General features: G+C 38.3%; 1 protein-coding gene across 2 annotated transcripts in view; it reads right to left on the reverse strand.

Moving 5' to 3' along the window:
- Nucleotides 1–26,573, reverse strand: part of WDR7 (WD repeat domain 7) — a 300,266-nt gene that overhangs the window by 134,654 nt on the left and 139,039 nt on the right. For both annotated transcript variants that reach the window (XM_058677108.1, XM_058677109.1), the window contains one exon: nucleotides 973–1,194. In XM_058677108.1, coding sequence (XP_058533091.1) covers nucleotides 973–1,194 — 222 coding nt within the window. The remainder of the gene's footprint in view (nucleotides 1–972; nucleotides 1,195–26,573) is intronic.

Consider the following 26,573-nt stretch of genomic DNA (forward strand, 5'->3'; position numbering starts at 1 on the left):
TTGAAGAACTGAAGACAGACTAAGCAGACTAAGGAGACGAGGGATGGCACTCAACAGCATGCCATCTTTTGCATGAGAAGGGGAAGTGGCTGGGCTTAGGTGGAAAATAGGAAGGGCAGGGTTTTTGGGTCACAGGAAGTCTGACTTCAAGTTCAGGTTACCTCCTCCTGTTTCAGTCACTTCAAAAAAGTCATATTTATTTTGAAGTTTAAATGACGGAAAAGAAAGTTGGAGCACTTATGAGTCATTGAGTCCTTTCCAACTGAGGGTGGAATTAAGGAAATCTGCGGAATTTCTATAAAAATTCTGGTCAAAAGCGTGAGCTTGGAATAGACTGGACTGTGACAAAGCCTGCCAGTGCCTGGAAGTGTGATCTTGACCGAGGTTGAATCTCTCTCAGCCTGGTAGCTTTATGCTCGCGAGGGAGCTGAGGAGGACCCACTTCAGAGTTAGGATGGAGGTTGTACTACTCTGGGTGCTCAGAACGAAACAGAAATCAAGAAACGATCACTCACAAGCATGTATTGAGTAAGTTTGTAAAGAAAACATTCATAGCGCCTGGTGTAAGAGCCCAGCCCTTGCCTTGCATGCGCTGGGTTCCCCTTTAGGCACCGGTTCTAATCCCAGCAGCCTCACTTCCCATGCAACTCCCTGCTTGTGGCTTGGGAAAGCAGTCAAGGACAGCCCAAAGCTTTGGGATCCTGCACCCACATGGGAGAACCAGAAGAAGCTCCTGGCTCCTGGCTTCAGATAGGCGCAGCTCTGTGCAATAAAAATAAATAAATCTTTACTAAAAAAAAGTACCTCAAGTAATTGTAACCATTTAACAATGTGCCAAAATTACTGTACTGACTCCTAATTTCATTCAAGCAACCCAGATGAGCTGAAATTCAGGGCTTATTCAACATTCTGAGACTTCACTAACGAATTTGAAAGGAACAGATTAGCATTTGTAATAAAAGAGAAACTTACAAGTGTGTCTGGCCAGAGAGTAGTTGGATCCGCCACTGGTCAAACCAAATCCTTCAGGAATCTGACTAGAGCTTCGGGGTCTCGCCAACAGTTTCGGGGGTTCAATCTCAGCACCAAACTCGGCTCCTATTACTCCCAGCAAAACAATAGCTGTGGCTTGCTTGCGTCTTTCTTCGTAAGATGTGGAAATTTTTTTCATTTGGGGGACACTTGATAAGCAACCTAAAAATCAAAATATAGGAATACAAGTTTAAAAATATCAATACAAAAATTAGAAAAGCATTCCACAGTACGTATTCAACAGAGAACTGTAATTTCAATGTACTGTACTGGACAACCAGTCATTCCTACGCAACATTTGCATCACTATACCATCCTGAAAATCAGCCCAAAATGGATTACAGCTGTGATGGTTTTCTGAAGTCAGCTTGACTGGGCTGAGGGACATGCAGAGAATGAGCACCTCATCCATAAGGCAGCCTGCAGAGACTGGAACTTGTATCAGCCACTTGAGTGCAGAAGACCCACCCTTGACATGGGTTGTTGTAAACCTAGATACAACAGGAAAATAGAAAATATTGTTCTCTTGTTTTCTGTCTCTCTCCACGATCCCTCTCTATCTCCATCCCTCCTGAGGTGGGTCCATCTTCCATTATAACTGACTCAGCAGATTTGAAGCGCTAAGGGCTCTGCCACCTGGGGGTTCTCAGGCCTCTGGCTCCTGGGGCACTGTCATCGGTCTCTTTCATCTTGGGGCTTCTGGCTTCTTTGACCGAGTCTCTACTGCAGCTCTCCCGTCTGTGGACAGCCATCAGGGATCCTTGAAGCCTCTGTGATCATGTGAGTCGATCAAATCAATCACACTATACATACAAATATACTCTTTCTAGCTCTCGCTCTCTCTTTCACACACACACACACACAACCACACACACACGCACACATACACACATATACAATATCAGAGTGTTTTCAAAGAACGTTTAGGTTTTGATCTTACTGTTTCATTGCTTTCTATTTCATTCACCTCTACTCTTAGTTTTTTGGTTATTCTTTCTTCCACCTTTTTCCCTCCTCTCTTCTGTTTTATTTCTAGGTTGTTAGGTAGAACAAATTTATTTTCCATTTAGACAGCACAAAACCGGTACTCACTAAAATCAAGCCCTTCCTGACCGGACATGCATCCATTTCCCAACTTGACATATATCAATGCCCAGCTCTAAACCAATCAGGACAAGGAACACGCAAGCCCTAACTGGAAAAGACACCTGACTGCTCCCCAGGGACTTCTCTAACCTGCACAGATTCCCAAAATAGTCCAATGTGACAAATCCGTGACCTTCTTGGAGTGACAGTAGTGAGGAACACTGCCATTTTGAACATACCAAGAGCTGAAAGAAGGAACCATGCTTGTACAGAACAAGGGAGCTGGATGCGCGCCCAGTGCTAGTGCCAAGGTGCAGGAGCACAAAGGTTAAAAACCTCAGCCAGTTTCCTTCATTGCACCAGCAGGCTGACCCTCTTCCCACTGTGCTCCTCCCTCATGCTTGAGCAGAACTCTTTGTGCTCCCAGCAGAACTCATCTCAACTGCATATTGGCCTCTTGTCAATTGCTACTTGCAAGTGGTTGAAAACAAAATCCAGGCGTTGGTGACACAATTATGGTAAATACTTCCAGTCACATATGAGGGTACTTAGAAAAGCTCATAAAAATGAAATTACAGGGCCTGGTGGCGTGGCCTAACAGCTAAAGTCCTCGCCTTGAACACCCTGGGATCCCATATGGGCACCGGTTCTAATCCCGGCAGCTCCGCTTCCCATCCAGCTCCCTGATTGTGGCCTGGGAAAGCAGTCGAGGACGGCTCAAAGCTTTGGGACCCTGCACCCGCATGGGAGACCCAGAAGAGGTTCCTGGCTCCTGGCTTTGGATTGGCGCAGCACCCGCCATTGCAGTCACTTGGGGAGTGAATCATTGAACAGAAGATCTTTCTCTCTGTCTCTCCACCTCTCTGTATATCTGACTTTGTAATAAAAATAAATAAATCTTTAAAAAAAATGAAATTACAAGACAAGGTAAGGGGCAGATACTGTGGTACAGCACGTACATAACCTGTCACCAGGGGCTCCTGGGTACTCCATTTCTAACCCAGCTTCCTGTCAATGCACCTTGAGGGCAGCAGATGAAGGCTCTTCCTCCCATCCATGAGGAAGACCAAAACAGAGTTCCAGGTTCCTGGACTTCAGCCTGGCCAGCCCTAGCTGCTGCAGCCATCTTAGGAGTGAACCAGCAGGTGCAAGATACTTACCTTTCTCTGTCACAATGTCTTTCAGGTAAATAAATGTCTATTATGATGCAATACATTTTGAAATACATGCATATGAGAAATCTTCAAAAAGTTAGTGGAAAATATATATTATGAGAAAACTATATGGATTTCAAATCTTTTGCACCAAAAAAAAAAAATAACCTTTCTAACTGCTTTTTGGGGTTAATATTTCAAAGTATCCATGTATTTAATATCCATTTTCCTCTACTACTTTAATAACACACTTAGTTTTATTTGGAACAGCAAGGTACTAGGATCCTTTCAAAGTACTTCAAAGGAACTGAAAATGTCAGAGCCTAATTCTTGGTTTAAGCCATTATTCATGATGTAACTTGTGTCTTTTTTAGCTCACAGGACAGCTAATGTGGCTAATGGTTTCATCCGGTATCACTGCTTTTCTGCTTTACTGCTACTCTACAGATGTAACCTTTTTTAGTCCGGTAGTGTCTCTCTGGTTTTCTGTTCTACCCATCATACCTAAAACCTGGCACAGAGTTTACAACAGTGCCCTCTTGGAGCTGTCTGGATTGGAGCCGTCAGCTTTGTGCTCTTCTCACCTTTGCTGGTTTCTTTCAATCCTTTACTCCTTACACTGATTAATACAGCAAACAGCATTTGGGGCTCAGTATGCCAACAAAGAAATTAGCAATAGGATCTCTGAATAATTTCTGCTTTTTTTTCCGCTTGATCTCTCTGGCATTCTAAATTGCTGAAGGTAAGTCAAGCTAACAAAATAACAAGGTATGAGAGGCCTTACATGACCAGCTGCATTTTAAAGTGCTGGTTAATGGGAAGTATTTGAATGATTCTGTATAAAGAAAGTGTGACAGTAGAGTCCGGTGGCAGAATGGGTGAAGGACTGGGATGTGGAACAAGAGTAAGGGCAAGCAGAAGCAAAACACAAGGCTCACCCAATGAGCAGGTGGAGAACACCAAGTACCAGTGGCAGGGGCACTTGTGTTAACATGCCAGTTATCTAGCGTATAAGAACTGGACATCTAGTGGATACATGACCCTACAGTAAGATATGTTGTAGAAATGACAACAGTAAAGTCCTGCTGACAGTAAACTTATGAGCTGTTAAATTGGCAGATGGAAATGTATACATTACAGAATTAATGAGAACTTTCAGGGCTGAGAAGTTGAAGAAGGATTTAAAGCATAAGCACTCGTTGGTTGCTAGCTCAAGGACAGGCAGGCTGGCTAGCACTGATCGACCCAGGAGGAGAATGGTGATAGTGAAACAAAACAGAAAGCAAAGGCCAGATCATCAAGTCTGTATAGGTCACACTCCCACTGTAATTTTTGTCCCATTAACAATAGGAAGATAATAAAGATAGGTTTTAAGCTACAGAACCATCTAATTAAATGCAGGTTTTCAGAAAATTACTCCGAGCATTTTGTGAAGCATACCAGAGGTGGAGCGGTCAGTCCGGAGGTACTTAAGCAAGGTAGTGACAGACCCAAGTTGATTTGGTTAAGCCATGTTAAAAGAGGAGGGCAGAGCCTCTAGACACATAGTCAGTCTGGGGAGTTGACAAAAACCCTGCAGAAAGAGCCCAGATGCATACTCTAAGTTCATTTTAAAATCCCGATTAACTTACAAAAACATAGTTTTTTTTTCAAGACAAGCAGGTATGGCTTTAAATAAACTAAACGCAAAACACCACCAGTAAGTTGCCCTAGTTCTAGTCTTTTCTCTGCTTTTCAGTGCCTCCTGACAATCCAGCTCCCGGCAGGCAGCAGGGAACTCCTGAACCACCTGGGTTCCCCCGCACCGACATGGAAACCCTGAAGGAAGCCAGACTCCAGGCGGCTTCAGCCTGGACCCGTCTTGGATGACGGCAACAAGCAGGTAGGGAGCCAGGTAACACACGGTCTTTCTCTCCGTCCCCCAACCATAATGCTGCTGCCCCCTCTTTCTTTATGATGAAACAGAAAATATATAATTAACTTTTTAAATTCTAAAGAAATAACTAAGAAGTGTCAGTACTAAAGGAAATAAGGGATGATCTAGAAAAATAAGAGGGTGACATCAGAGTAGTTGCTGTTTACTTGGAGTCCAAGAAAAGTTTAGACCAACGGTAAGCACAAAAAGATCTATTATCAATGCTGTTATGGTTTGTTCAAAATATATTTTACCATGTTTTTGTTTTTTAATTAGCTCTGAAACTCTGTAACTAGTCTTTAAGTAGGGCATAAAAAGACACAATCTAAAATGAATCCGCAAAGAAGAGACTCTTCTTAAAAACATTCTACTTTTGGTAACATTTTACCTATTCTCCATTTTTCTGATTTGTCTACTTTTATAGAGTATATTTCAAATTACATGCAGATTGCTTTATAACAATGCTCTTCCAATGTTATGAAAGTATCTTGTAATTTACACTGACAAGATAAATCATATTTTGTAAATTATATTTTATATAAAGGCATTTGGTTTAAAGGTTGAAAAATACTTAACATTAAAGAAGATCTAATCTAATGCCGTAGTACATATTTCTCCCTCTTCGCAGAAATTGACTAGGTTTTTAAACGAGAGGAAATGTTGGCCAAAACATATTAGCAAGTACACAATGTCACAGATTCAAACTGTGGCACTGATCTGTGGCAGTTATGGTGATGAAAGTAGGAGAAACAACTTGTAAACGGTTAACTGTACCAAGGGCAGGAAACGCTAATCATCACTGCATCCTGATTCTAAACAAACTGATCATGGAGATCGCCCTTCTTGCATTTAAACCCAACTTTGTTTATGCACAACTGGCATGAGGACTGAGAGCTCTGTGCCACTGCAAGCTGGATTCGCCCACCAGATAGTTCCCCCCTTACGCAGGAAGCCAGCCCAGCCCCCTCCCCCACGGCTCAGCACGAGAGCTCCATAACAATAGTTCAAAGGAAAGCTCTCTTCTGCAGTCGCACTGATTGTTCTGTCAGCTGACCTCTGCAGAAGGGAATTGCTAACCGCTGCCTTGCTCCTTAGCTGACAAATGAATGATCGCAGCTCCATCTATTTTCACTATGGCTGCCTCTAGCCCAGGTGCTCAGACGGAGAGCCCGGTGTGACATCTTAGATCAAGATGAATTGGCACAAACTCCTGATCCAAGATTGTTTTATACCATTTAATTTAGTTTCTTCCCCTGCTTGGATGAGCACAGCTCTGGTTATGGATTTCTATTCTAATGTACTGAAGCAGGCCCTGAAAGGAGCCAATGAAGCAGCTGCTGGAGCAAGGGACTGCGGGGATACTGATCAATAGGCAAGGCATTGACCCCAGCCGTTCAGCCTCTGCGACGGCTGCCGCTCCCAGGGGGCGGGGGCGCACATGCACACATGTGCTGCTTCCAGTAGGAAATTAAACAACAGGGGCATCTGGAGAGCTCCGCCTCCATCCTCGGCCCCCTCCCCTCTCTGTGCGCCTTTTGTTTAATTACCTCAATCTTCTATGAACTCCCACTCCTCAGGAAGAAATTAAGACTTGAGGGAAGTTTTAATTATGTCTTTGCAGATCGCCATTTGTAAATTCTACCCCTAAGCCAACAGAAAGAATTGTAACAGGTGCCCTCTGCTAACTGGCCAAAATATGAAATCTTAATTAGCTGTCAAGTACATCACTCGATGTAATTTAAAGTTTGGCACGTGCATGGGGTTCTAAGGACATTATCCGACTGGCAATGTACACTCCCGGGCTGAGGGTCTGCAGTAGGTAATTTGTATCAGCACTCCGATCTGAGAAGATGATAGCTCTTTGTTAACAAGGGACCAGGTTAAAAAGCACAAGAGGAAAAGCCCCTAAAACAGACACCAATTGATCAAAGATTGTGTCACGTAAAGACGCTCATCCTTACTATTTCCCAAAAATAATGCAGCAATTTTGCAGATTTGGAAACATCTTAGTTACTGATTCTGCCCTGCATTTTCTGTCAAATAATAAAAGAAAGGTGCGATTAGCTGCAAGGTTTTCCTGCAAGGAAGCTGACAATCAAATGAGAGATTCTGTGATACTAACAATAATTCTGTAAAAGTAAACCTTGCTACAGTTTCATCTGTCTCATGAAAATTTGGTATTTTTTTTTCTCAGAGACATGCCTCCATTTAATCATGCGAAAGGGTGACACGGAGATCCATTTTCTTGACACGACGCTTGATCACCCTATCACAGAAAGAAAATTAATACCTTCAACTAGCCCTGCGTGGAGAACAGAGGCTGAGAGTAGGGCGAAAGGACGGAAATGATCTACATTCTAAGTTACAAACAGAATCAGAATATATTTTCGGTGTGAAAATGAGAGGTTTCTTCCTTACTGTGTTACTCTCAGCGAAACAAGCTGCTAGGATTTTCGCTTTTCTAAACAACGATTTCATTTATACGGTGTTCCTCAAAAGTACATAATTGTCTTTAGATTTGGCATAATTGACTCTAGATTTACACGAACAGGAGTAAACACTTTACTTACAGTTTAACTAGAACACAGGTAAAATATTTGAGAAGTTTAAGCTATTTAAAGGGCTATGAGATATTGATTGCTTCATTTAAAAAGCAGTCAGAGAGTGCAACCAAGAGGTCAAGATAAATTTAGCAGTTTGAAGCACTTCACTAAATAACTCTAAAGATCATGTTAATTGGCTTTGTGCAGTTCTAGGGTAAAATTAATTTTATCCTAGCTTACAATAAAAGGATTAAAAGACATATTAAGTTCTTCAGTTTAACTGGAATAAGAATCGATGGATTTGAATTAAGGCTAAACGCAGTTTTATGAGAGATGGACTGACAATCAGTAGATACTTCATATCTGCTATTAGCCATATATTAATGGCGCTCTGAAATTGTATTAGTTATTAAAACCTTAGGGTAAGTATATTCCAACAATTTGCTACTCTAAAAATACACTTTAAAAACTATGTGATTTGACCTGGAAAAGCTGTTTTTTTTTTTTTTTTAAATGTACTTCTTTGCTTATGGCTGAATATCAGAATGCTTTTTATACTTGAATTATATATGTGATGATTAAACTTCTACTAAAAATTGAAATATGTAATGTGTTGAAATCAATCTGAATTCCCTCCAAGATTATAATTATATTAAGCAGATATCCCAAATTCTAACATATTAAGCTTTTTCCCCCTTATATTAAAAGTTGGTATTAGCACAATTTCATGCTAGAAATTTCTGGTACATGAGTAAGTCCCACTGATAGCTACGGTGGTATATTTTTTCAAGCTACTATAACTTTCAGTATACCCTAAAACTTTGGAAACTTTCAAATGCTTAGTTGCTCTTATGTGAAACCAAATTGTTAAACATTCCTTGAACTTTTAACATGTAATAATGTTAAAAATCATATCTAGTGACAAACTGTTTTTGATTTCTTACCTAGCAAAATAAATTCAATTTGTATTTAATACGATATATATATATATATATATATATATATATATATATATTATGAATTGTTAAATTACCAAGACATTCTAAGACTTTGAAAAGTGGAAAAAATGAGTAGTAAAGATCTTAAATAAAACCAAAGGGCAGTATGTAGGAACCACTTAAAATAATTTGAATTAAGCTTGAAATTATTTCCTTATTTTGATTGAAGTGTATCTGCTAGCATTAAGGTTTTGATAAACTGCTAAGAACAAGAGTAGATACAGCAAAGTGAACATCATGATGATTGGCAGTCCTGAAGACAAGCAAACATTCACAACACGGAGACGGCCTGTTTACAATGTCTGCATACAATCAGGAGAGCTTCAGCTTACAGTCCAAAGCTCTACAAATGTTAATCAATAAAGCTATAAGAAATTTCTATTTTCAGACTATATCAAAATATTCTTGTAAAATTTCCACGTTTTTCTATTTCTCTTTTTTCACCCTATAGATATTTTAAATGTGATATGCCATCATCATTAGTTACTGATTAGGAAAAGCATATATAAAATTGTATGCCAAGTATGGATGAGTTTAAAACCACATATGGTAGTGAAATCTGTCTAATAAAAAATGCATCTTAAACTAGATCTCTATAAACAAGTTGAATCCAAACAGTATTTCAGATGATAGATGTAATTTAATCAAAATAAACTTCCTTCTGACTACTACCTAAATTCATGTACCTGGCTAGTAAATGGCTACTCACATATTTATTTTGGGGATATGCCTGTGAAATAATAGTATGCAACTAATCAAATATAGTAGTTTTATATATACATATGCTTACATGTATTACGTTCATGCAATTACACACACATTAGCATACAACATTTTTAGTAAAGGCACCACAACATTATATCTAAGTAAGCTACAACTACATTTTTGAAATTCTAAAATGTGTTGCCTTTGTGTTAGAATTATAATGAAAAAAATATTGGCCTAGGATTTTCTGTAGGATGGCTTATGGTGCATAAAGAACAATGTCATAAAAATGTCAACTTTTCCAGAGGTACAACAGTAGACATTCAAGTAAACTTGTTAGTAGGGTAGGAGGATATGTGTGGGGGGAGAGGAAAACTTCAAAACAAACAACCTCATTGACTGTTACTTCTTTTGTTTTTAAATTATTTTTAAAGAGTTCAAAATGCACTGTAGACATCCATTTTCCTTCAATTCATAGAGATGAATTTGTGAAATGGGAACATGGAAAGCACAGGTAGGTGACAATCTAGAAAGGACTGGAAGACCTCAAGTGTCCCATGCTGGGGGAGACTCTCAGTTTCACGGGCTCAAATGCCAACTGTATGGATTTCACCCTATTTGTAACTGTAGGTAATTAGAGTCCCTTCTGTAAACAAGTGCTGTCACATGACTGCAACATATCATTTTTACTCATTGGCCTATTTAATTTACAACACAGCAATTTTTATAAACATAGCAAATAAATTTTAATGACATGAGATAATAAAATACAATTAACAAATGGTTACATAGCCAGCATGTAAATTTCTATCTCTACACTTAAAGTGAGGCTAAAATAAAAAGAGTAAATTTCTTGAGTCTTCTTCTTTACTTCCTAAAGCAAAAAGGTGAGCTGATTCAAAGTGAGCGTCATGTGGAACTCACACACTCTTTTCCAACTTTTACATCATTGCCAACCCGGGGGATAAGCAGAACGTTAGTGGCATGTGAATTTCTCTCATTGTAGTAGACATATCTTGGTTGCTATGTCACACATCTGCCAGCAGCTTCCTCGCACCTACAGTCTGGGATGTGAAAAGCACTGGACAGTTATGCTCTTGTATATGATTTGTTGTTGTTGGTGGTGGTGTTTCTTTTTCCCTGCACTATGTCCCATTCTCTTGAAAACTCCAGCAAATAACCCTGTTATTAATTTGTATGTATGCACAATAGCCCCCTGCTGGAATGCAACAGGCCCTGCAAAAGCCTACGGGTCTCTGCCAGTGGGGCTACTGATTAAGCTGTTTTGAAATACTGCCTCCCCATGTGACAGTGTATGGTAGCTGCTACAGATGTGACAAAATATGCAGAAGCATTTCCTGCTCAACCAACCCTAAAACAAAAATTAAAGAATGCTGAATGTTCTCACGATCCTATATCAATAATCAGAAACTTTAAGGAAACTTTCATATTTTTCCAGCAATTCATGTATACATTTCCTCTTCTCACAAGCACTATTCAATAGTTGTTTTTTCACAGCCCAAATTATTTTATTTTTCTCTTTGTTCTCCACCTAAACATCAGAGGGTCTAAAACAATTTTTTTTCTTTTACCTTTACTTTCAGTGCAAATATTCTAAGCTTGGGAGAAAAATTATAATTTTTAAAGAACCAAAAACCTAAGACAGCAACATAATCAGAAATCTTTTGGGTAATAATTCTCTCAGAAAACATCTAATTTTTGGTTCAATGTGCCTTTCAAAGGTGGTTTTGAGACAGATGGCAAATTTTTAAAGCTGTACAGATGCTAACATTTACAAGACCACTGTTAGACATTTGCAAGGAAAAGAATATTTCCGAAATTCAGGGGTTAGCAACTTGTAAAATTACATGAATCTGAAAACACAGACAAGCATTGTCACAGGCAATTTCTCCTCCTGTAGTTACTGTTCAGAGGACAAAAGATCTGCAACCAGATTTCCTTATGAAAATACTGAAGCAGATGAAATCGCACACGTCATGCCGCACTGGGCTGTCAGAACGCCCCCGATGAAGGTGGGGCAGCTGTCCATTAGAGTTAGACCTGCGGTCACTTCTATTCATAAAATGACAAATCATTTATTGGATGTGCTTAAAAATGTTCTCACCTAAATAAAAAATCTATGAACTCAGTGATGGACCTTGTGCGGCATCCGAAGAGGCTGGCAGGCACACCCACTCATGCAGGAGGCCTATGTGTGGTCTTCATTTGAATGACTACACGTTTGGTCACAAGGTACGCTGCGTGTGGAGCTACAGGCTACTGTTTTCAAAGGCCTGTATGGAGTGAGCTGAAATTTCAAAGGAGTATCTAGCTTATTTTTTCGTCCCAACAGATTACTTTATAATGCTAGACACCATTTTATAAAATGATCACTTTATTTCACCCTTTGTTTTTCTGCTTGCTTCACTCTACGTGAATTATTTAAGTGGCACATAGTTAAGGACACTCTCACATCATTGTGTTAACAACAACCACAATTAACCACAATTCCGCAGTCTAGCAGTTCCAGGAAAAAAATTGTGATAGTTACGTCCAAAGTTTGCTCTAAGGATTATCTGATCCGCAAGTGCCAGAGGTGTAAGAATTTCATCCTTTTTTTTTAAGCATCCTGAAGATTATTAAAACCTAATCAAGGTTAACATATGCTTATTGTTCTGAACAACTGAGTGAGAAAAGACAACTCAAGGGGAAACACTTTTTTAAAAATTATAAGAGAAATAATATCTTAAAAAGTAAAGAAATAAGGAGAATTTCAAAGGTCCAATACAACTTTTAAAAACCAATTAATCATAGCAACAGATGATCAGGAAATCAAATCTTGGAATAAAAAGAAAATAAAGCTTCTTACCAAGAAGTACCCTTAGCATTCACATTGAGAATCTAAAACCCAGTGGGAAAGTCAACCACAGCCTCAGACCATTAAGCAGATACTTGTTCAAGGCATGGCAACCCAAAACACTACAAAGTTCTAAAGCAGCCAAAATATGTATGTAGGCAAGTGGCTAGGGCTTAGCTTTCCAGATACTTTCAAGTAACTTCTGAAGCTTCAAGTAGTAAAAAGCTTGAATTACTATTAGACAACTACACCTTGTTTTTACATTTTCATCATTTCTAAGCTATTTGTGCAGACATCAACCCTGTGCCTAATTGTAACAGAAGATTTTAAGGCTATTTTACATTTCTTCCTTTGACAGTGGAGATAGTCTATCAAATTAACTCTAGTTGCATTTGCTGATTTATTTCCTACACACCTTTTATTCTCCCTGTATAAATGACTTCTTTCCTTAAAAACTTATTGGGCCCAGTGTGGTAGCCTAGCAGCTAACTTTCTCACCTTGCACATGCCAAGATCCCATATGGGCACCTGTTCTAATCCCAGAGGCTCCACTTCCCATCCAGCTCCCTGCTTGTGGCCTGAGAAAGCAGTTGAGGACGGCCCAAAGCCTTGGGACCCTGCACCTGTGTGGGAGACCCAGAAGAGGCTCTGGGCTCCTGGCTTTGCATTGGCTCAGCTCTGGACGCTGCAGCCACTTTGGGAGTGAATCAATGGTTGAAGATCTTCCTCTCTGTCTCTCCTTCTCTGTATATATCCAATTTACCAATACAAATTTTAAAAATCTTAAAACAAAAACCCACTGGGGGGGGGACCCCTCAAATAAGCATTGAGAGATATTAAACATTTCTTATATTTTCTTTCATGTGTTTACGTATTTCCCCATTAATGAGCTAATCCCACTTAGAATTTGAATCTGAGTTGCCAATCTTGCATACAGCAGGCCTTGGATTTTTTTGGACAACTTACAACATGTACTCAGTATACATGCCTAAAAATACCAGAGATTCAACTCAGTGATTTCTTACATTTATGGGTTTAAAAAAGTTACTACTCCTGAAATGAAGGCTACCATAGAATGTTAATGTTTTAATCTATACATGTATGAAGTCACACACCCAGGTTTGTAAGATGCCGTGCTGTTTAATTAGACTAGCTTAAAAACAATTCGTTGTTGCTCCATGGTAAAAGAATGATATCCTTACATTATGTTTGAATGGCTCAAATCATGAAACTATTTCAGAGTTGTGAGTACAAAGCTATTTTATTTTGCGCTTAATTCATCTGTTGGTCAACAGTCTCCTATGCACAAAGCTACATGATGAATATGCACTGATGCTAGATAAATACACATGCCCACTGCTAAGGGAAGAATCTTATCAAGAGAAAATACAATTTATTGAGAGTTTTTTACCACAACCACTGCACAAAATCGCTGGTGTCAGAACCCTAAACTGCCATATCAGAGCTGACACAGGCAGAGGAAAGGAACCCACAGCAACATGTGCTTAGCATTTTCTAACTTGTAACTTGCTTCTCCTACCAGCAAAAGAAACTAAATGATCCCTGTAACACTTACCTAGTGTTTCTGAGCCCTACAAAATGTTCAAACACGCCGCATTTGTTATGAGCAGGAGGGAAGGGAAACCTTCCAAATATGCTGAAGATAAAAACTTCTCCATTTAAAACAACAGCAACAGAAAGGCCTTTGAAATAATTAGAAAAATATTAGGCCCATACAAATCCATTCTACTTACCAAGGGTGCCTCACACAATTGACTGGGCACTTACTATAATGATGTAATTACATGCTTAATACAGTCACTTTCCAAATTACAAAAGCAATTAATATTTTAAAAGAATTATTGGCAGGGGGAAGTCTAGGGTCCAGAAGTATTGCGAGGAGGAATTGAAGATCACAGGGTGGTCCTAACAAAACAAACCCCCATGTTTCACAGATAAGAAAGGTTAAATGTTCGAATCAAACGGTGAAGGACAGGAGTGAGAGGTTACTATGGGAATACGCCAATGCAGAACAATCTCCAGACTCTTCCCTGGCTTCTACGTCAGTGGTTACTGGGTTGGAGCCAGTTCATACTTGACACCTGTGTGTAATATTACAAAACCTTAATTCTTCATGTAATATTTGTATGCAGCAGTAACATGTATGTAAGTGTAAGTGAACACAATTTGACATCTCCAAAATGTATCTCTAGTAAACTAACTAAATCGAGTTACCTTCAAATCCTCTATAATTTAAAACGCTTTTTTAAAATGAGCAAAAAAATTATAAATAAGGATAATAAAGTAAGGCTTGGTTGACAGTGCCTAATGGTGTTATATACATTTTTTCTATTGGGATACAAAAATATAGAAAATTTGGGGATAGTGCTCTATCAAGAGATAGAAAGTAACTATTAAATAAATTGGTTTCACGTGGAGCATGCACGTGGGCTACCAAAATATAAAAATACAATCCAAAGCGCTGCGCATACATACCATTATCATCCAGAGCCCAAACAATCAACTACTTCAGCAGGAAGACAAAATCTGCATGTCATCCACAGACACATTCATAACTCTCCATACAAGTTCCTTCAAGTACATAAATATGGTATAAAAAAGCACTCACTAATTCAAGAGATAAATTCAAGTTTTTAGCGACTTCTGCATAAACCTTCTCCAAAACTAATGCCTACCATGAGTGTCAGCACACAGGCACAGTATTTTCCAGTCTCATATGCTGAACTCAAAATACTGGAATGAAATTCATGATCATGTTCGAAGTTCACATGATGATATGGGAGCACAGTTGAGAGTCACCATAAGGGTTAAGACAATCATTTTCTACTGCATACTGGTGCTATTCTAAGCCAATAGTGTGTTTAAATCCACACCAATGAAATCAATACAGCACTGTTCTATTCAAGGTGAGACCAAATAAACCTGTCTGAAGCTTTGAGGAATAGGCTTTGCAGTATACTTTGAGTGCTAAATGCCTTTCAGTCCAGAGATCTGTCATGAAATAATCATTAGACATCATTCACTCTTCCTAAAAAGCTTAACATCTAAACTTGTTCAGCATCCACTAAAGCATTAGTATAGACTACCAAGTAAGTACTCATTAGCACTTAGAGAGGTTTCAGTCCCTCTGTTTAATCATGGATTCTTTTAGCAACAGTGCTCCAAGATATTAATGCATATTTACCATTTGATTAGCACAATGATACAAATGATCAGAAAATAAGACATCAGTATTTGGATGAATCTTGTTTGAACAACAAGGCGTAACCTCACCAAGTCGACTCCATAAGGGTTATTATACCAAAATAAAACCCAATGTTTTCCTGTCATTCAGCATCATATATCATTCTGTGTCACATATAAGGAAAATAAAATTAAGTAAACTGCTATTTAGAATTAATCAGGAGTTGGTCTTGGTGTTAATTCCAAACACATTTTAAAAGAAAGCTTGCTTTATTAATGCTGTTCATAGCTCAATTTCAGTCACATGATCATCTGAAAATCTATTATCAAGGACCTTATACTACTCTAGATACCATGTTGAGAAAGCAAATTAAGGCATTTATCTTCTTTCTATTAGCTGAAAGATTAAATAAATAATATAGAATGTTCTTTGGTAATGTTACTAGATCAGATGCATAATTTGATAGCTGAGGTAATCTGCTCTGTACTTACAAGAAGTTAACCCTTTTACACCATTATATTAATCTTCTCCATTTCAACCTAACATTAATGAAAATTTCATTTCTGCAAGATATTAATTTGTCCTTCATCTTAAGGCTCAAATGAAAATATATGGCCAGGTATTTATGATCTCATTTATGGTTTTACAACTTATTTTCAATTTATTTAATACATATTGAATTCAATCTAAATTAGAGTCATGGCATTATATGAACATTTTACTTAACTGATGACACAGAATATTTTCCCAGAACTATTTGTATAACTAATTTTACATTAAAATATTATTTTTACTATCAGTACTTTAATTTTCCAAATATACATTAAGCTATAATATGCAAAAACTTCCTAGTATTCTAACTGCCAACCAATTTGATATATGATGTTTTCATTTCTTTTTAGAAATTCCAACATAAAGATTCATGAAAGATGAATTTTACTGATCAAGTAGCCACTTTTATGAAGCATTATATTTTTAAATGGCCATTTCTTCTCCCTTGTTAAGGGATATCAATAGGTTCTCTGAAATAGTCAAATAGTTAACAAAAAAAATCAGTCTAGTAATTTTGAAAAGGAGAAATCTCATTGGGAAAATTTCAAGAAAAAGAGGAAAACTAATACTCTTCTACTTATGTAAAAAGCATAACCTACAAATACCAACAGGGAACTGTGCACAGCATGACTTTTGTGAATCTAAATCAGTCACTTTTTCCCAATAGTTGTAGATCTCAAAAGTCTGCAACAAATAAAAATACAAACTTTTCCAATTATAATCACTGACATAAAATGCACTTTTCAAAAACAAACAATCTATAAAACTAGCATCACAGACACGGGCTCTGGTCTTAACTCCTACCTGAGAAGAGTCTCAGTAAATTCTCATTTTTTAATCCAGAGTTTGATCAAAGTCAACAAAGCCAAAGCAAGTGCCGTGATCCCTTTCAAATTCTACACCAAGATCTTACTGCTACTCTCTGTCTATGCAATCAATACTTATACCATTTTCCCTAAATTGTCACATGGTCTGTTTCTTTATCATGGTGATTGTTTAATTAATTAGGTACTAAATAGATTTATTATATCTACAATTAAATTTAATCTCCTTTGTAAAAGTAAAAATAACAGATTGATTTGTTCTTACAATACAACTGCTTTGGATATACTAAGCAAGCACATTATGAAAAAGAAGCAAAATGTTATTTTCAAATAATTCGTGCCTTTAAAAATATGTTAGATTAACTGTTAATACAAAAACATGATCAATAAAAGCAATTCATTCTTGACTCTCAAGTCTCACTTGGTATTGGTGAAACTTCAATAAAACTGGTGCGCCTCTGGATTTTACATTTTGAAGCATGATTACAATTTTATTGAAAAGTATGTAGGAATAACACACTATTTTAAATTACAGTCATTTTGAAACTAAGTTGCAACTTATCCTGATTTTTTATAAATAGAGTAGGTTTTTATTGGAAATCAATGGGAAGACAGGTAAAATTAGATAGCCATGGTTACCAGAATATCAATAAGAGATATAACCATATCCAATTCCAAGTCTTTAGCTGAAAAAAGAAGAAAATAAAAAAGCCTTTTTGCGCATACAAATGGTTAGGATACAGACCATCCTTTTAGTGCCATTATGAATATGAAATAAATAAATAGTTTTCATAATTATTTCATCTTAAAATCGCTTTTTATACTTTTAATCTGCATATTCTAAAACTAAAGCAACAATATTACAAAGTACAAAATAAGCAGCCTAAATTTCATCGAATTTCTCATCTATTTAACAGAAAGCATGAGAAAATTTTCAAACATGAATCAGTCTTCTATGCTCAATACTAGTTCACTATATAAAATTAAGGAAAGTAAAACGGAGAATTCACCACAAATATATTCAAATACCATTCATTGACAGTTATTCCAAAAAGTAGAAATTACAACATAAACATTACTTACGAAATATCTTCCAGATGTATTAAATAATGAATTTACATTTTTTGTTACTAAATACCAAATAAAAAGCTTCACACTAAAAAAAAGTATTCAGACTTCTGAAACACATAAAATACCAGTTGACAACAGTAGAGTACTTCTGAATGTTATTTTAGCTTCGCTTATAAATTTCTTTTCTTGATTTATGTATATTTACATACAAATCTTTGACTTTCTATTCAGTGTGTATATTTAAACTTACTTGTAAAAAGGCATAGCAAGGAAATTTTGTAGAATGTATTTACATATATTAATAATTCATCTAATTTCACAGTTAAGCCTCAATTAAAAAAAAAAGAAATGTACATCTCTGTAAGGTACAATAGTCACTGGCATATTTTGTGTGTGGAAAAAGTACCGAAACAGACCAATAATTTCATTGCTATTGGAAAATAATAGTTACATTACTCTCAAGGCTATTAAGCATGCATCCCTTACCATAATTAAGTACTCAAAATGGCTAGATTTACAAATCAATATATTTATTTTTCTTGAAATATTTTTTTCAAAACCTCTAAACCTAAAGTCCCTGCTTGCTTCCAAAGTAAAAAATACAGAAAATCAGTAAGCTCTTGAAATATGTTACCAACCGTCCTGTTCAGAAATGAAAGACCGATACTATATTAAAGGAAAAAAATGAAACCACAAATAAGCAACAGAATTATAGCAGGCCCCACAGTGTTGTAGAAACTCAATACTTGACTGCTCTGCTGCTGGAGCAACTCCGGAGAGAGTTAACCTGGTGTGATAAAAGACTTGACAAAGCAATTCTGACTGTGCAGCAATGCTAAGTTGTGGACTAATACAAGAACAGGAGGCCCAATCGCTGTCTTTCACCACGCACAATTTACACATGGCTTTATCAATAGCTTTAGTGCTGAATACAGAACACACTCTATTTGGCTTTCAGTCAATTAAGCTTTAAGCTGTAAGCAAACAAGACTTTTAAGTTAATTTTGAATCACCACGAATCAAGTTGAAGGTTGTGAAAGGGCGGCTCACACGCAGGCATGAAAAAAGGCAGTTTAATTGCCTCTGAATAGCTATTATATGCTGCAATTGGCCTATTGAATCTTAGATGATCTATTTATTTATTAAAGTGCAGCCATCAAAGATCAGTAACAGAATGAATAATGCGAATGGTACTTTCACCATTTGGCATAAGAATTTGATACATTTGCAAAATGCAAGAAATTTTGCATTTCATTTTTAATGTAAAAATTTGTGCAATACAGTCTATGGCCATATGACCCTGATTGCACTGGATCATGGCTGATCTAGGCAGCCAAGCAGGGCCAGGCCAGGTTAGTACTTGGGTGGGAGAAAACTACCAAAACAGAGTAGACTGCCCAGAAATTAGAGAACTATATTTTTTAAGGGAGTAGAGTTGTTTGTTTTAATGACACACTTTTTGGCATACAGTATTATCCAATAGCAAATCTATTTAGAATGCATATGCTCTGTTATAAGTGTTTTATCAAATAGAGTCAGAAAAATAATAACACTGAATTACGTCAAAGACTTAAAGATACCTTACTTTAGAATCCCTTAGACTGACGACATTATTGCTTGTTTGAAGGGAAGGGCTATCCAGCACATTGTTTCAACGGACTTTAAATATGACTAAAGATGGCTTGAGAAAAAGGTATCAGAAAATTTAAAAATACAGCCGCATAACATTCAGTTTGAAGAAAGACTGTGGTTGGCCAGAGTCCTAATTGTTTTTTTTTCTGAAATTATTTTTTTTCCATTGCATGCAGTCCGGTTTATTATGATAGGGTTAGTTATGAGTGCTGGAAGCGTATATTGATTTTATTAGGAAAGAGCATTGAAGCATTAGGTTGGTGGTAGGGAGCGAATGCTCAGATTTTGTAAACAGATGTAAACATAGATCAAATTTAGGGAGGGTAACACGGAACCATTTGGCTTTGGCCAGGATGAGTTACGGTCCTTCAGACATTTTCACACACATGCACATGTTAGTCCTTCAGCAGCAAGTGCATTGAATGAGCCACTCCTGGTTACATGATGAAAACATAAGCAGTAAAGTCTGCATGATTATAGGAACTTGGAGAGAGTGCAGATTAATTTTAGTGTTCCCTCAAGAACAGTCACTTATTTTTGGAAGCTGGGAGCCGTCACTCTGCACTTGCCGTCAACAGAATGGCAAGCTGAGAAGCAGGACTGACCATCCGCCATTCCAGGAACTACCACGTATTCAAGGACAGAAAGCCAATGAAAGGGTATGGAGACCTTCCATCTCCTCCCGTCCATTACTATAAAAATACCTCTTTGCATTTACATTGCCAAAGTACCTTACAGTTGTTTACTAATTTTTCCTTATCAATCAATCAATAAATGCTTTTAAATTCACAAATGTGGAGACATTAGAGTAGAAAATTTCTGCTGGACTTCCCAGGGAAATGGGAAGCAGCAGACTAAGGATAAGAGACAGACTACACAGGATAAAACAAAGTACCAACTATGTCAAGAAGGAATAGTCTGTGTGGTTGGGGAAATTATTAGAAACATAACTAGAAAATGATTCAATGGTTACAAACACCCATTTCACATCCCCTCCTTGTTGGTACAGCTTATATATTCAGTTAAGACACAAACACCTTTAATTTACAAATAAGCATTCACTCAACCAAAGGGGGAGGACACGATAGGGAATAATGCCTTGCCTCCTTACACCTTATATTCAAAGAGGGAAAGAAAATACACAAATACAAATGATCAAGGATAGCACAGTAAGAAACAAGCAAAAACTAACATAGAAAATAAGGCAAAAAATCAAGTTTAAAAGAACCAAAGGGACTGGCATTATGGCAAAACGGGTTCTGTATGAGCCCCAGTTGAAGAGGTCAAGTTCTGGCTGCTCTGCTTCAGATCCAGCTCCCTGAACTGAGGATGGATGGGGTTCCATGCAAGCGAGCTTTCAGGCTCCTGGCTCTGGCTTGGCCCAGTCCTAGCTCCTGCAGGTATTTCAGAAGTGAATGAATGGATGTAGTTCTCTCTCTGTCTGTCTGTAATCTCTCTCTTTGAAAGTGCCTTTCAAATAATTAATATTTTAAAAAATATATCAAGAGAAAGCAAAGATTTTTAAAACACACACACACACACACACACACTTGAGGCACAGCAATGAAGTCACCCAAGGCTCACACATAGCCAGAAGCAAACTGTAAATACAGTGTTGTTAACTACTATCTTAAAGGAACAATAAAAATCACATACACTAAGCCTTCTCTTCAAGGACCTCAAAGCTTAATAGGAAAACAAAGATACAATGAAGAAATAATTGAAACTGAAGGAAGAACGCAATACTTTCTGCCAAGTACAGGCAATGAGAAAGAGATGGATATTCAGAGGAAGTTCTCAGCATGTAGAGAGAGAGGCGTCATGTCCCATTCAGACGGGACAAGCCGGGTGAGAGTGTAACTAAACAAAAAGAACCAACAGCAGGGGCAGAGACCTCACCCAACCCACAGCATCCCATTCTTTTCTAGCTCCCCACTTGTCTCCCCTTTTACTTTCTTTTCCCATGGCAATACCACCTTCCAACATACTATTAAAATTCATACATTTATAATGCTAATTCCTCCTCCATAACTGCTATCATTTGTTAGAAAAGAATTCCCTGAAGTCCTAGATTGAGATTTGTACCATTCTGCTCAGTCTTTGTTCAAGAGCACACAGATGTCTCTCCAACATTTGTTGCAGATATTATTTGTAGTAAATAAGGCAGAGGCAGAGCAGCTCCCATTGCACACAGGGAGCAGGATCCACTTTACTTTGACATAACAGAGAAAAGATAGAAGCAGTCAGAGGGTACGAGAGCTGGAATACGTAGTTGTAGCATATATAGGTCTCAAATGTCAGGTGATATTAAATTACATCTTAAAGGCAGTAAAAGCCAGACACAAAGTTTGAATCATATGGTGACTATTGGGAAGATCCATCTGACAACTGTGCATTGAAGAGATTTCAGAAATGAGAGACAATAGGTACTAAAAACCTCAAACGTGGGGAGCAGCAGTGAAAAATAAAGAGGAGATGCCACACAGCAACAAAATTTTTGTGCAGTGTCCTCGTGCTTAACTTTTAGAGCTAAGGGGTACAAAAAGAGTGAAGAATGAAAATATAATTTTAAGGTTTCCAATCTGGGTGAATGGTGCCATTAATAAAAACAAGTTCAGTTAAGGTGGGTGTCCAAGTTGGCACATTAAGATTTTGTGCTGCCAGCATGTGAATACATATGTGCACGTGTCTGAGTGATGGCCTAACATGTCAAGCAGCCAGGATGCTCATGGTCCACTAAGAGGAAAATTGGCAAGAGATCACTGTTTGTATTCGGGACGTTCCTTCCACTCTAGTATTAAAAGCAAAGCAAAACAAGAAGTCCTATATCCTGCCTCAAAGGAAGGTAATTCCTCTGGAACATTATATTGTCTTTTGGTATTATGAAGCTATTTCCACCGCAGAATCTATGTCTCATTCCTAGTGAGGGACTGTCACATTCTCACAGGACACTCAGGTGAAGTGCAAGCTGACAGAGAACAATTAGAAGGAATAAAGCAGATATTTCTCTCTTATTAAACAACTTACTCCTTCCAGGTTACAAAAATCACACAAAGGAGAAAGCTGGTCATCAATGAAACTTGTTGAATAGCTGTCGTCTCAGCTAATAATCATAGATGTTCAAGTGTGTTACCAGTGAGAGGCAAGGCAGAACAACAAAACAGCATCAAACTCTTGCTTCAAGGACTGGTATTTTCTTAAAGCAATTTTAGAAAGTAAAGAAAGCTATTCATATTTTCTTATACAAAGTATCACTAAGCAGAAGCTTTAATAATTCTAGGAAAACACCTAAAAATATGGATAAATATATGAGCCAAGTACAATGGCCATTATTCTGAATTTAATTTAAACGATTAGAAGCTATATGATCTTCAAAATAAAGGCAGTTGACTTCCATGTAAATATACGTAAAACACCACCTGCTTCAAGTCCAGAAAGTTCCAGAAGCACAGCCTGCTCTGCAGAGTCAATCTTAGAAATTCTAGGAAATTGCCGGAAGTCGAGGAGGTCTTATTCACTATCCCTCCACTTTCCTTGATTTTTTTTTCTCTGCCCTACTGCTCAGTGCTTCCCAGAAGTACTCCAGTGGTTGTTCTGATGGATGAGCTGTGAGCAGATCATCGCCTTCCCCACTCTTGGGAATACATTTATTTGCAAAGAGCAGATATTCTACTCTCCCTCTCAAAGTCACAAGTTTCACAGAAGCAGGTGCACAAATGGTAAGGCAGTAGTGTTTCAGCACAGTCTGTGATGAATAATTAATTCAACTGTAAAATGTATTATGGAAGAACAAAGAGACAAGAATAACCAAAGACACTTCAGGAGAAGAAATAAAGGAAAAAGTAAGCTCTAATGGATAGAAAGACTAATTATAAAACTATAGCAATTAAAACAGCATGGCATTGTATAGTGATAAATTCCCAAATAGAATATGGGAGAAAAACAGTCAGATAGGCAGATATTAGAGATCATTCTTCTGGACTCATAACCATTCTTCTGGGTCTCCCACAGGGGTACAGGGTCCCAAGGCTTTGGGCCATCCTCCACTACTTTCCCATGTCACAAACAGGGAGCTGGATGGGAAGCAGGACTGCCGGGATTAGAACCAGCAACCATACTGGATCCTAGCACACGCAAGGCAAGGACTTCAGTGACTAGGCTACCTCGCTATGCCCACAAAACCTTTTTTAAAGGTTTGTGAGGGCTGAGTGTGTGCTGGGCAGGCAGAACCAGGCTAGACTGCAACAACCATTGGTTCCAGTGGAAGACAGGGTTGAAAACAGAACCAACCCAGCAATTGCAACCACCAGCTGATTGGGGCAATGCCTGTATCAGGCAAGTACACACAAGAATATGGTCTGGGATCACCTCAGACAAAGTTTTTTTGGGGATCTCCTCAATCGAACTGCCGGACTCAGAACCCCAACCATGAAGAGAAGTGCAGGTTCCATGGTCTGCCATGGAGTGCAAGTGTCAGAGCTGAGCCTCCTCAGAGGCTTAGACGGAGCAGTGAACAGCACAACCAGTTGCACGTGAGGATCTGGCAGTTCAGTGGAGTCTGCAGAGGACACCTGGTACCACAACAGAGGACAGAACCAATCAACCAACTACCCCAGCCATAGGTTGGCAGTGAAAAACTAGGCAAATGGAGACTCTAAGGTGGACTATGTCAATCAGTGGATTCTGCAGCAACTTCATCGTGTTTGAAATGGCGAGACTGGCAGCAATTCAGAACTGTTAAACTATCAAAACCACTTGAGTAGGACCCTCAGAGCATGCCCCACATCGGGGACCTAGGATGGGTGGGAGGCTGGGTGGAGCTTCTCCCTTTATCTCCCCCTTTACCCCAGATACGGGGGGGGGGGGGAGTGGAAATAATAGTCTTACTGACTTTCCTGTAGCCCTTTATCCTTTGTGTATGTTCAGCATATACTAACTACATTAAATATACTTGACACAAAGCTCAGGTTTTACTCTTTTTTATTATATACTCCAGATGTCTTCTTAAAGATGACATTTATCAATGAACTGACAGATTGTAAATATACTAATTTAGATTCTCTTGCCAAAGGCAGAGTAGTGGCTGGATTTAGTCCAGTGACTAAATCCTTGCCTTGCATGTGCCAGCATCTCATATGGGTACCAGTTCAACTCCAAGCTGCTCCACTTTCTATCCAACTCCCTATTTGTGGCCTTGGAAAGCAGCAGAGGACGGTCTAAAGTCTTGGGACCCTGCACGGAGACCAGAAGAATCTCCTGGCTTGGGATCCGCTCTGCTCTGGCCAATGCTGCTTTCCCAGGCCACAAATCTGAACATACATGTATATACACACAGACATATACACAAGACACTTCAAAGAGTTTGTGAAAAATAGAAATATCACATAATTTTGTTTTGGTGCAAAAACTTGAAATGAATGCGGTTTTTTCATAGTAAGAATCTTCTATAAACTTTTTGAAGACCCTTGAATGCATAGTTTTTAAAAGCTTTGCCTAGAAAGAATTTTAGGATGCAATTATCTTTTCGTAATAATTTAAAATAATGATATGATTATGATCATTTTGAAGTACCTTTGTGTGCTCTTGTGTGTGTGTGTGTGTGTGTGTGTGTGTGTGAATAAGAATATGCTATGTATCTGTGGCTGTTTACACTAACGTTAATGATATCTGATATATGCTTTTCTGGGACTGTTCTCTCTACGTTGTATGCTTATGAAATATTGCCTAATTTCACATTTTTTCTTTATTTTTGGCAATCTTTACATAACTAATTAGGGCACAAAGGGTCAAGGGCTACAGGAAAGTCGGTAAGACTATTATTTCCACTTTTTCCCCCTGTATCTGGGGTAAAGGCTGTCTTCAACAGGAGTATCTACTAAATCTACTATTTCAAATTTTTCCAAAGCAAGAAGGCGACATTGCTATAGAAAAGGTATATGTGCTAACAATGAGCAAGGAAGGAGGGAAAACCACTCACACACTTGAAGCTGTCTGGAGGGATCACACTGGGGATTCTTAAAGGCTCTTTTAAAAATCTTAGTTATGCACAATATCTCCAAAGAACTTCTACAGCTATAGAACCCTAGCATTTTGCAACCCATTACTCCAGTAAGCCATCTTACCCATCTTGAAGCCTCAAGTTCAGAACCTTAAGACAAACATGCATGTCAAATAATGTAACAAATAACTGTTGAGTAGCTACAAGCCAGCAGTCTCCCTAAGTGGTCAAAATATAAGGAAATCGAACTATAGAAACGGTGATAAACAAAAGACAGATAATACAATATGGCCATGTAAGAACAAAGATACAGGTAGGGCAGAACATAGTGAGAGCCTGCCTCAGAGTGTGTTATGGGGTCAGACAGGAACAGTCTTTTCATAAAAGATGTAAGAACCAAGTGTTGAAAGAAGAGGTGGAAATAATTGGACAACAGAGGGTGTGAATGGAGAACAATGGTTCAAAGAGAAACCCAGGTGAACAAGCACGGGAGAATGAAAGATGAACACATATGGCGAGTGAACAGCAGAGACAGGCAGAGGTTGAGAAATGAAATCAGGCAGCTGGGCAGAGTGGCACATAAGAAACTCTAAGAAATATCTAATTTTATCCCAAGGCATGAAGAACACATCAAAGGAATACTTCTAAAGATTGATTGGTTGATTGACTTTTTGACTTACGTGTTTGTTTGTCTGAAGGCGTTACTGAGAGAGGGGGGGATGGAAAAAGAGAGAGAATTGATATCTTCCATCTGGTGGCTTAAGCCCCGAAGGGCCACAGCAGCTGTGGGTTTGGCCTAGTCAGAGTTCCAGCAGGAGCATGGAACTCTGTTCAGTTCTTCCGCATGGCTAGACAAGGCTCAAGCACTCAATTCATCCTCCACTGCCTTCCCAGGTACATTAATAGGGAGGTGGATTGAAGTGCAGCAGCCTAGACTCAAATGTGACGTCAGCAGTGAAGGTAGTGGCTTAACCTGTGTGCCACAATGTTCGACCACACGG

This window comes from Ochotona princeps, chromosome 18 (genome assembly GCF_030435755.1).
Source record: "Ochotona princeps isolate mOchPri1 chromosome 18, mOchPri1.hap1, whole genome shotgun sequence".
Taxonomy (NCBI): Eukaryota; Metazoa; Chordata; class Mammalia; order Lagomorpha; family Ochotonidae; genus Ochotona; species Ochotona princeps.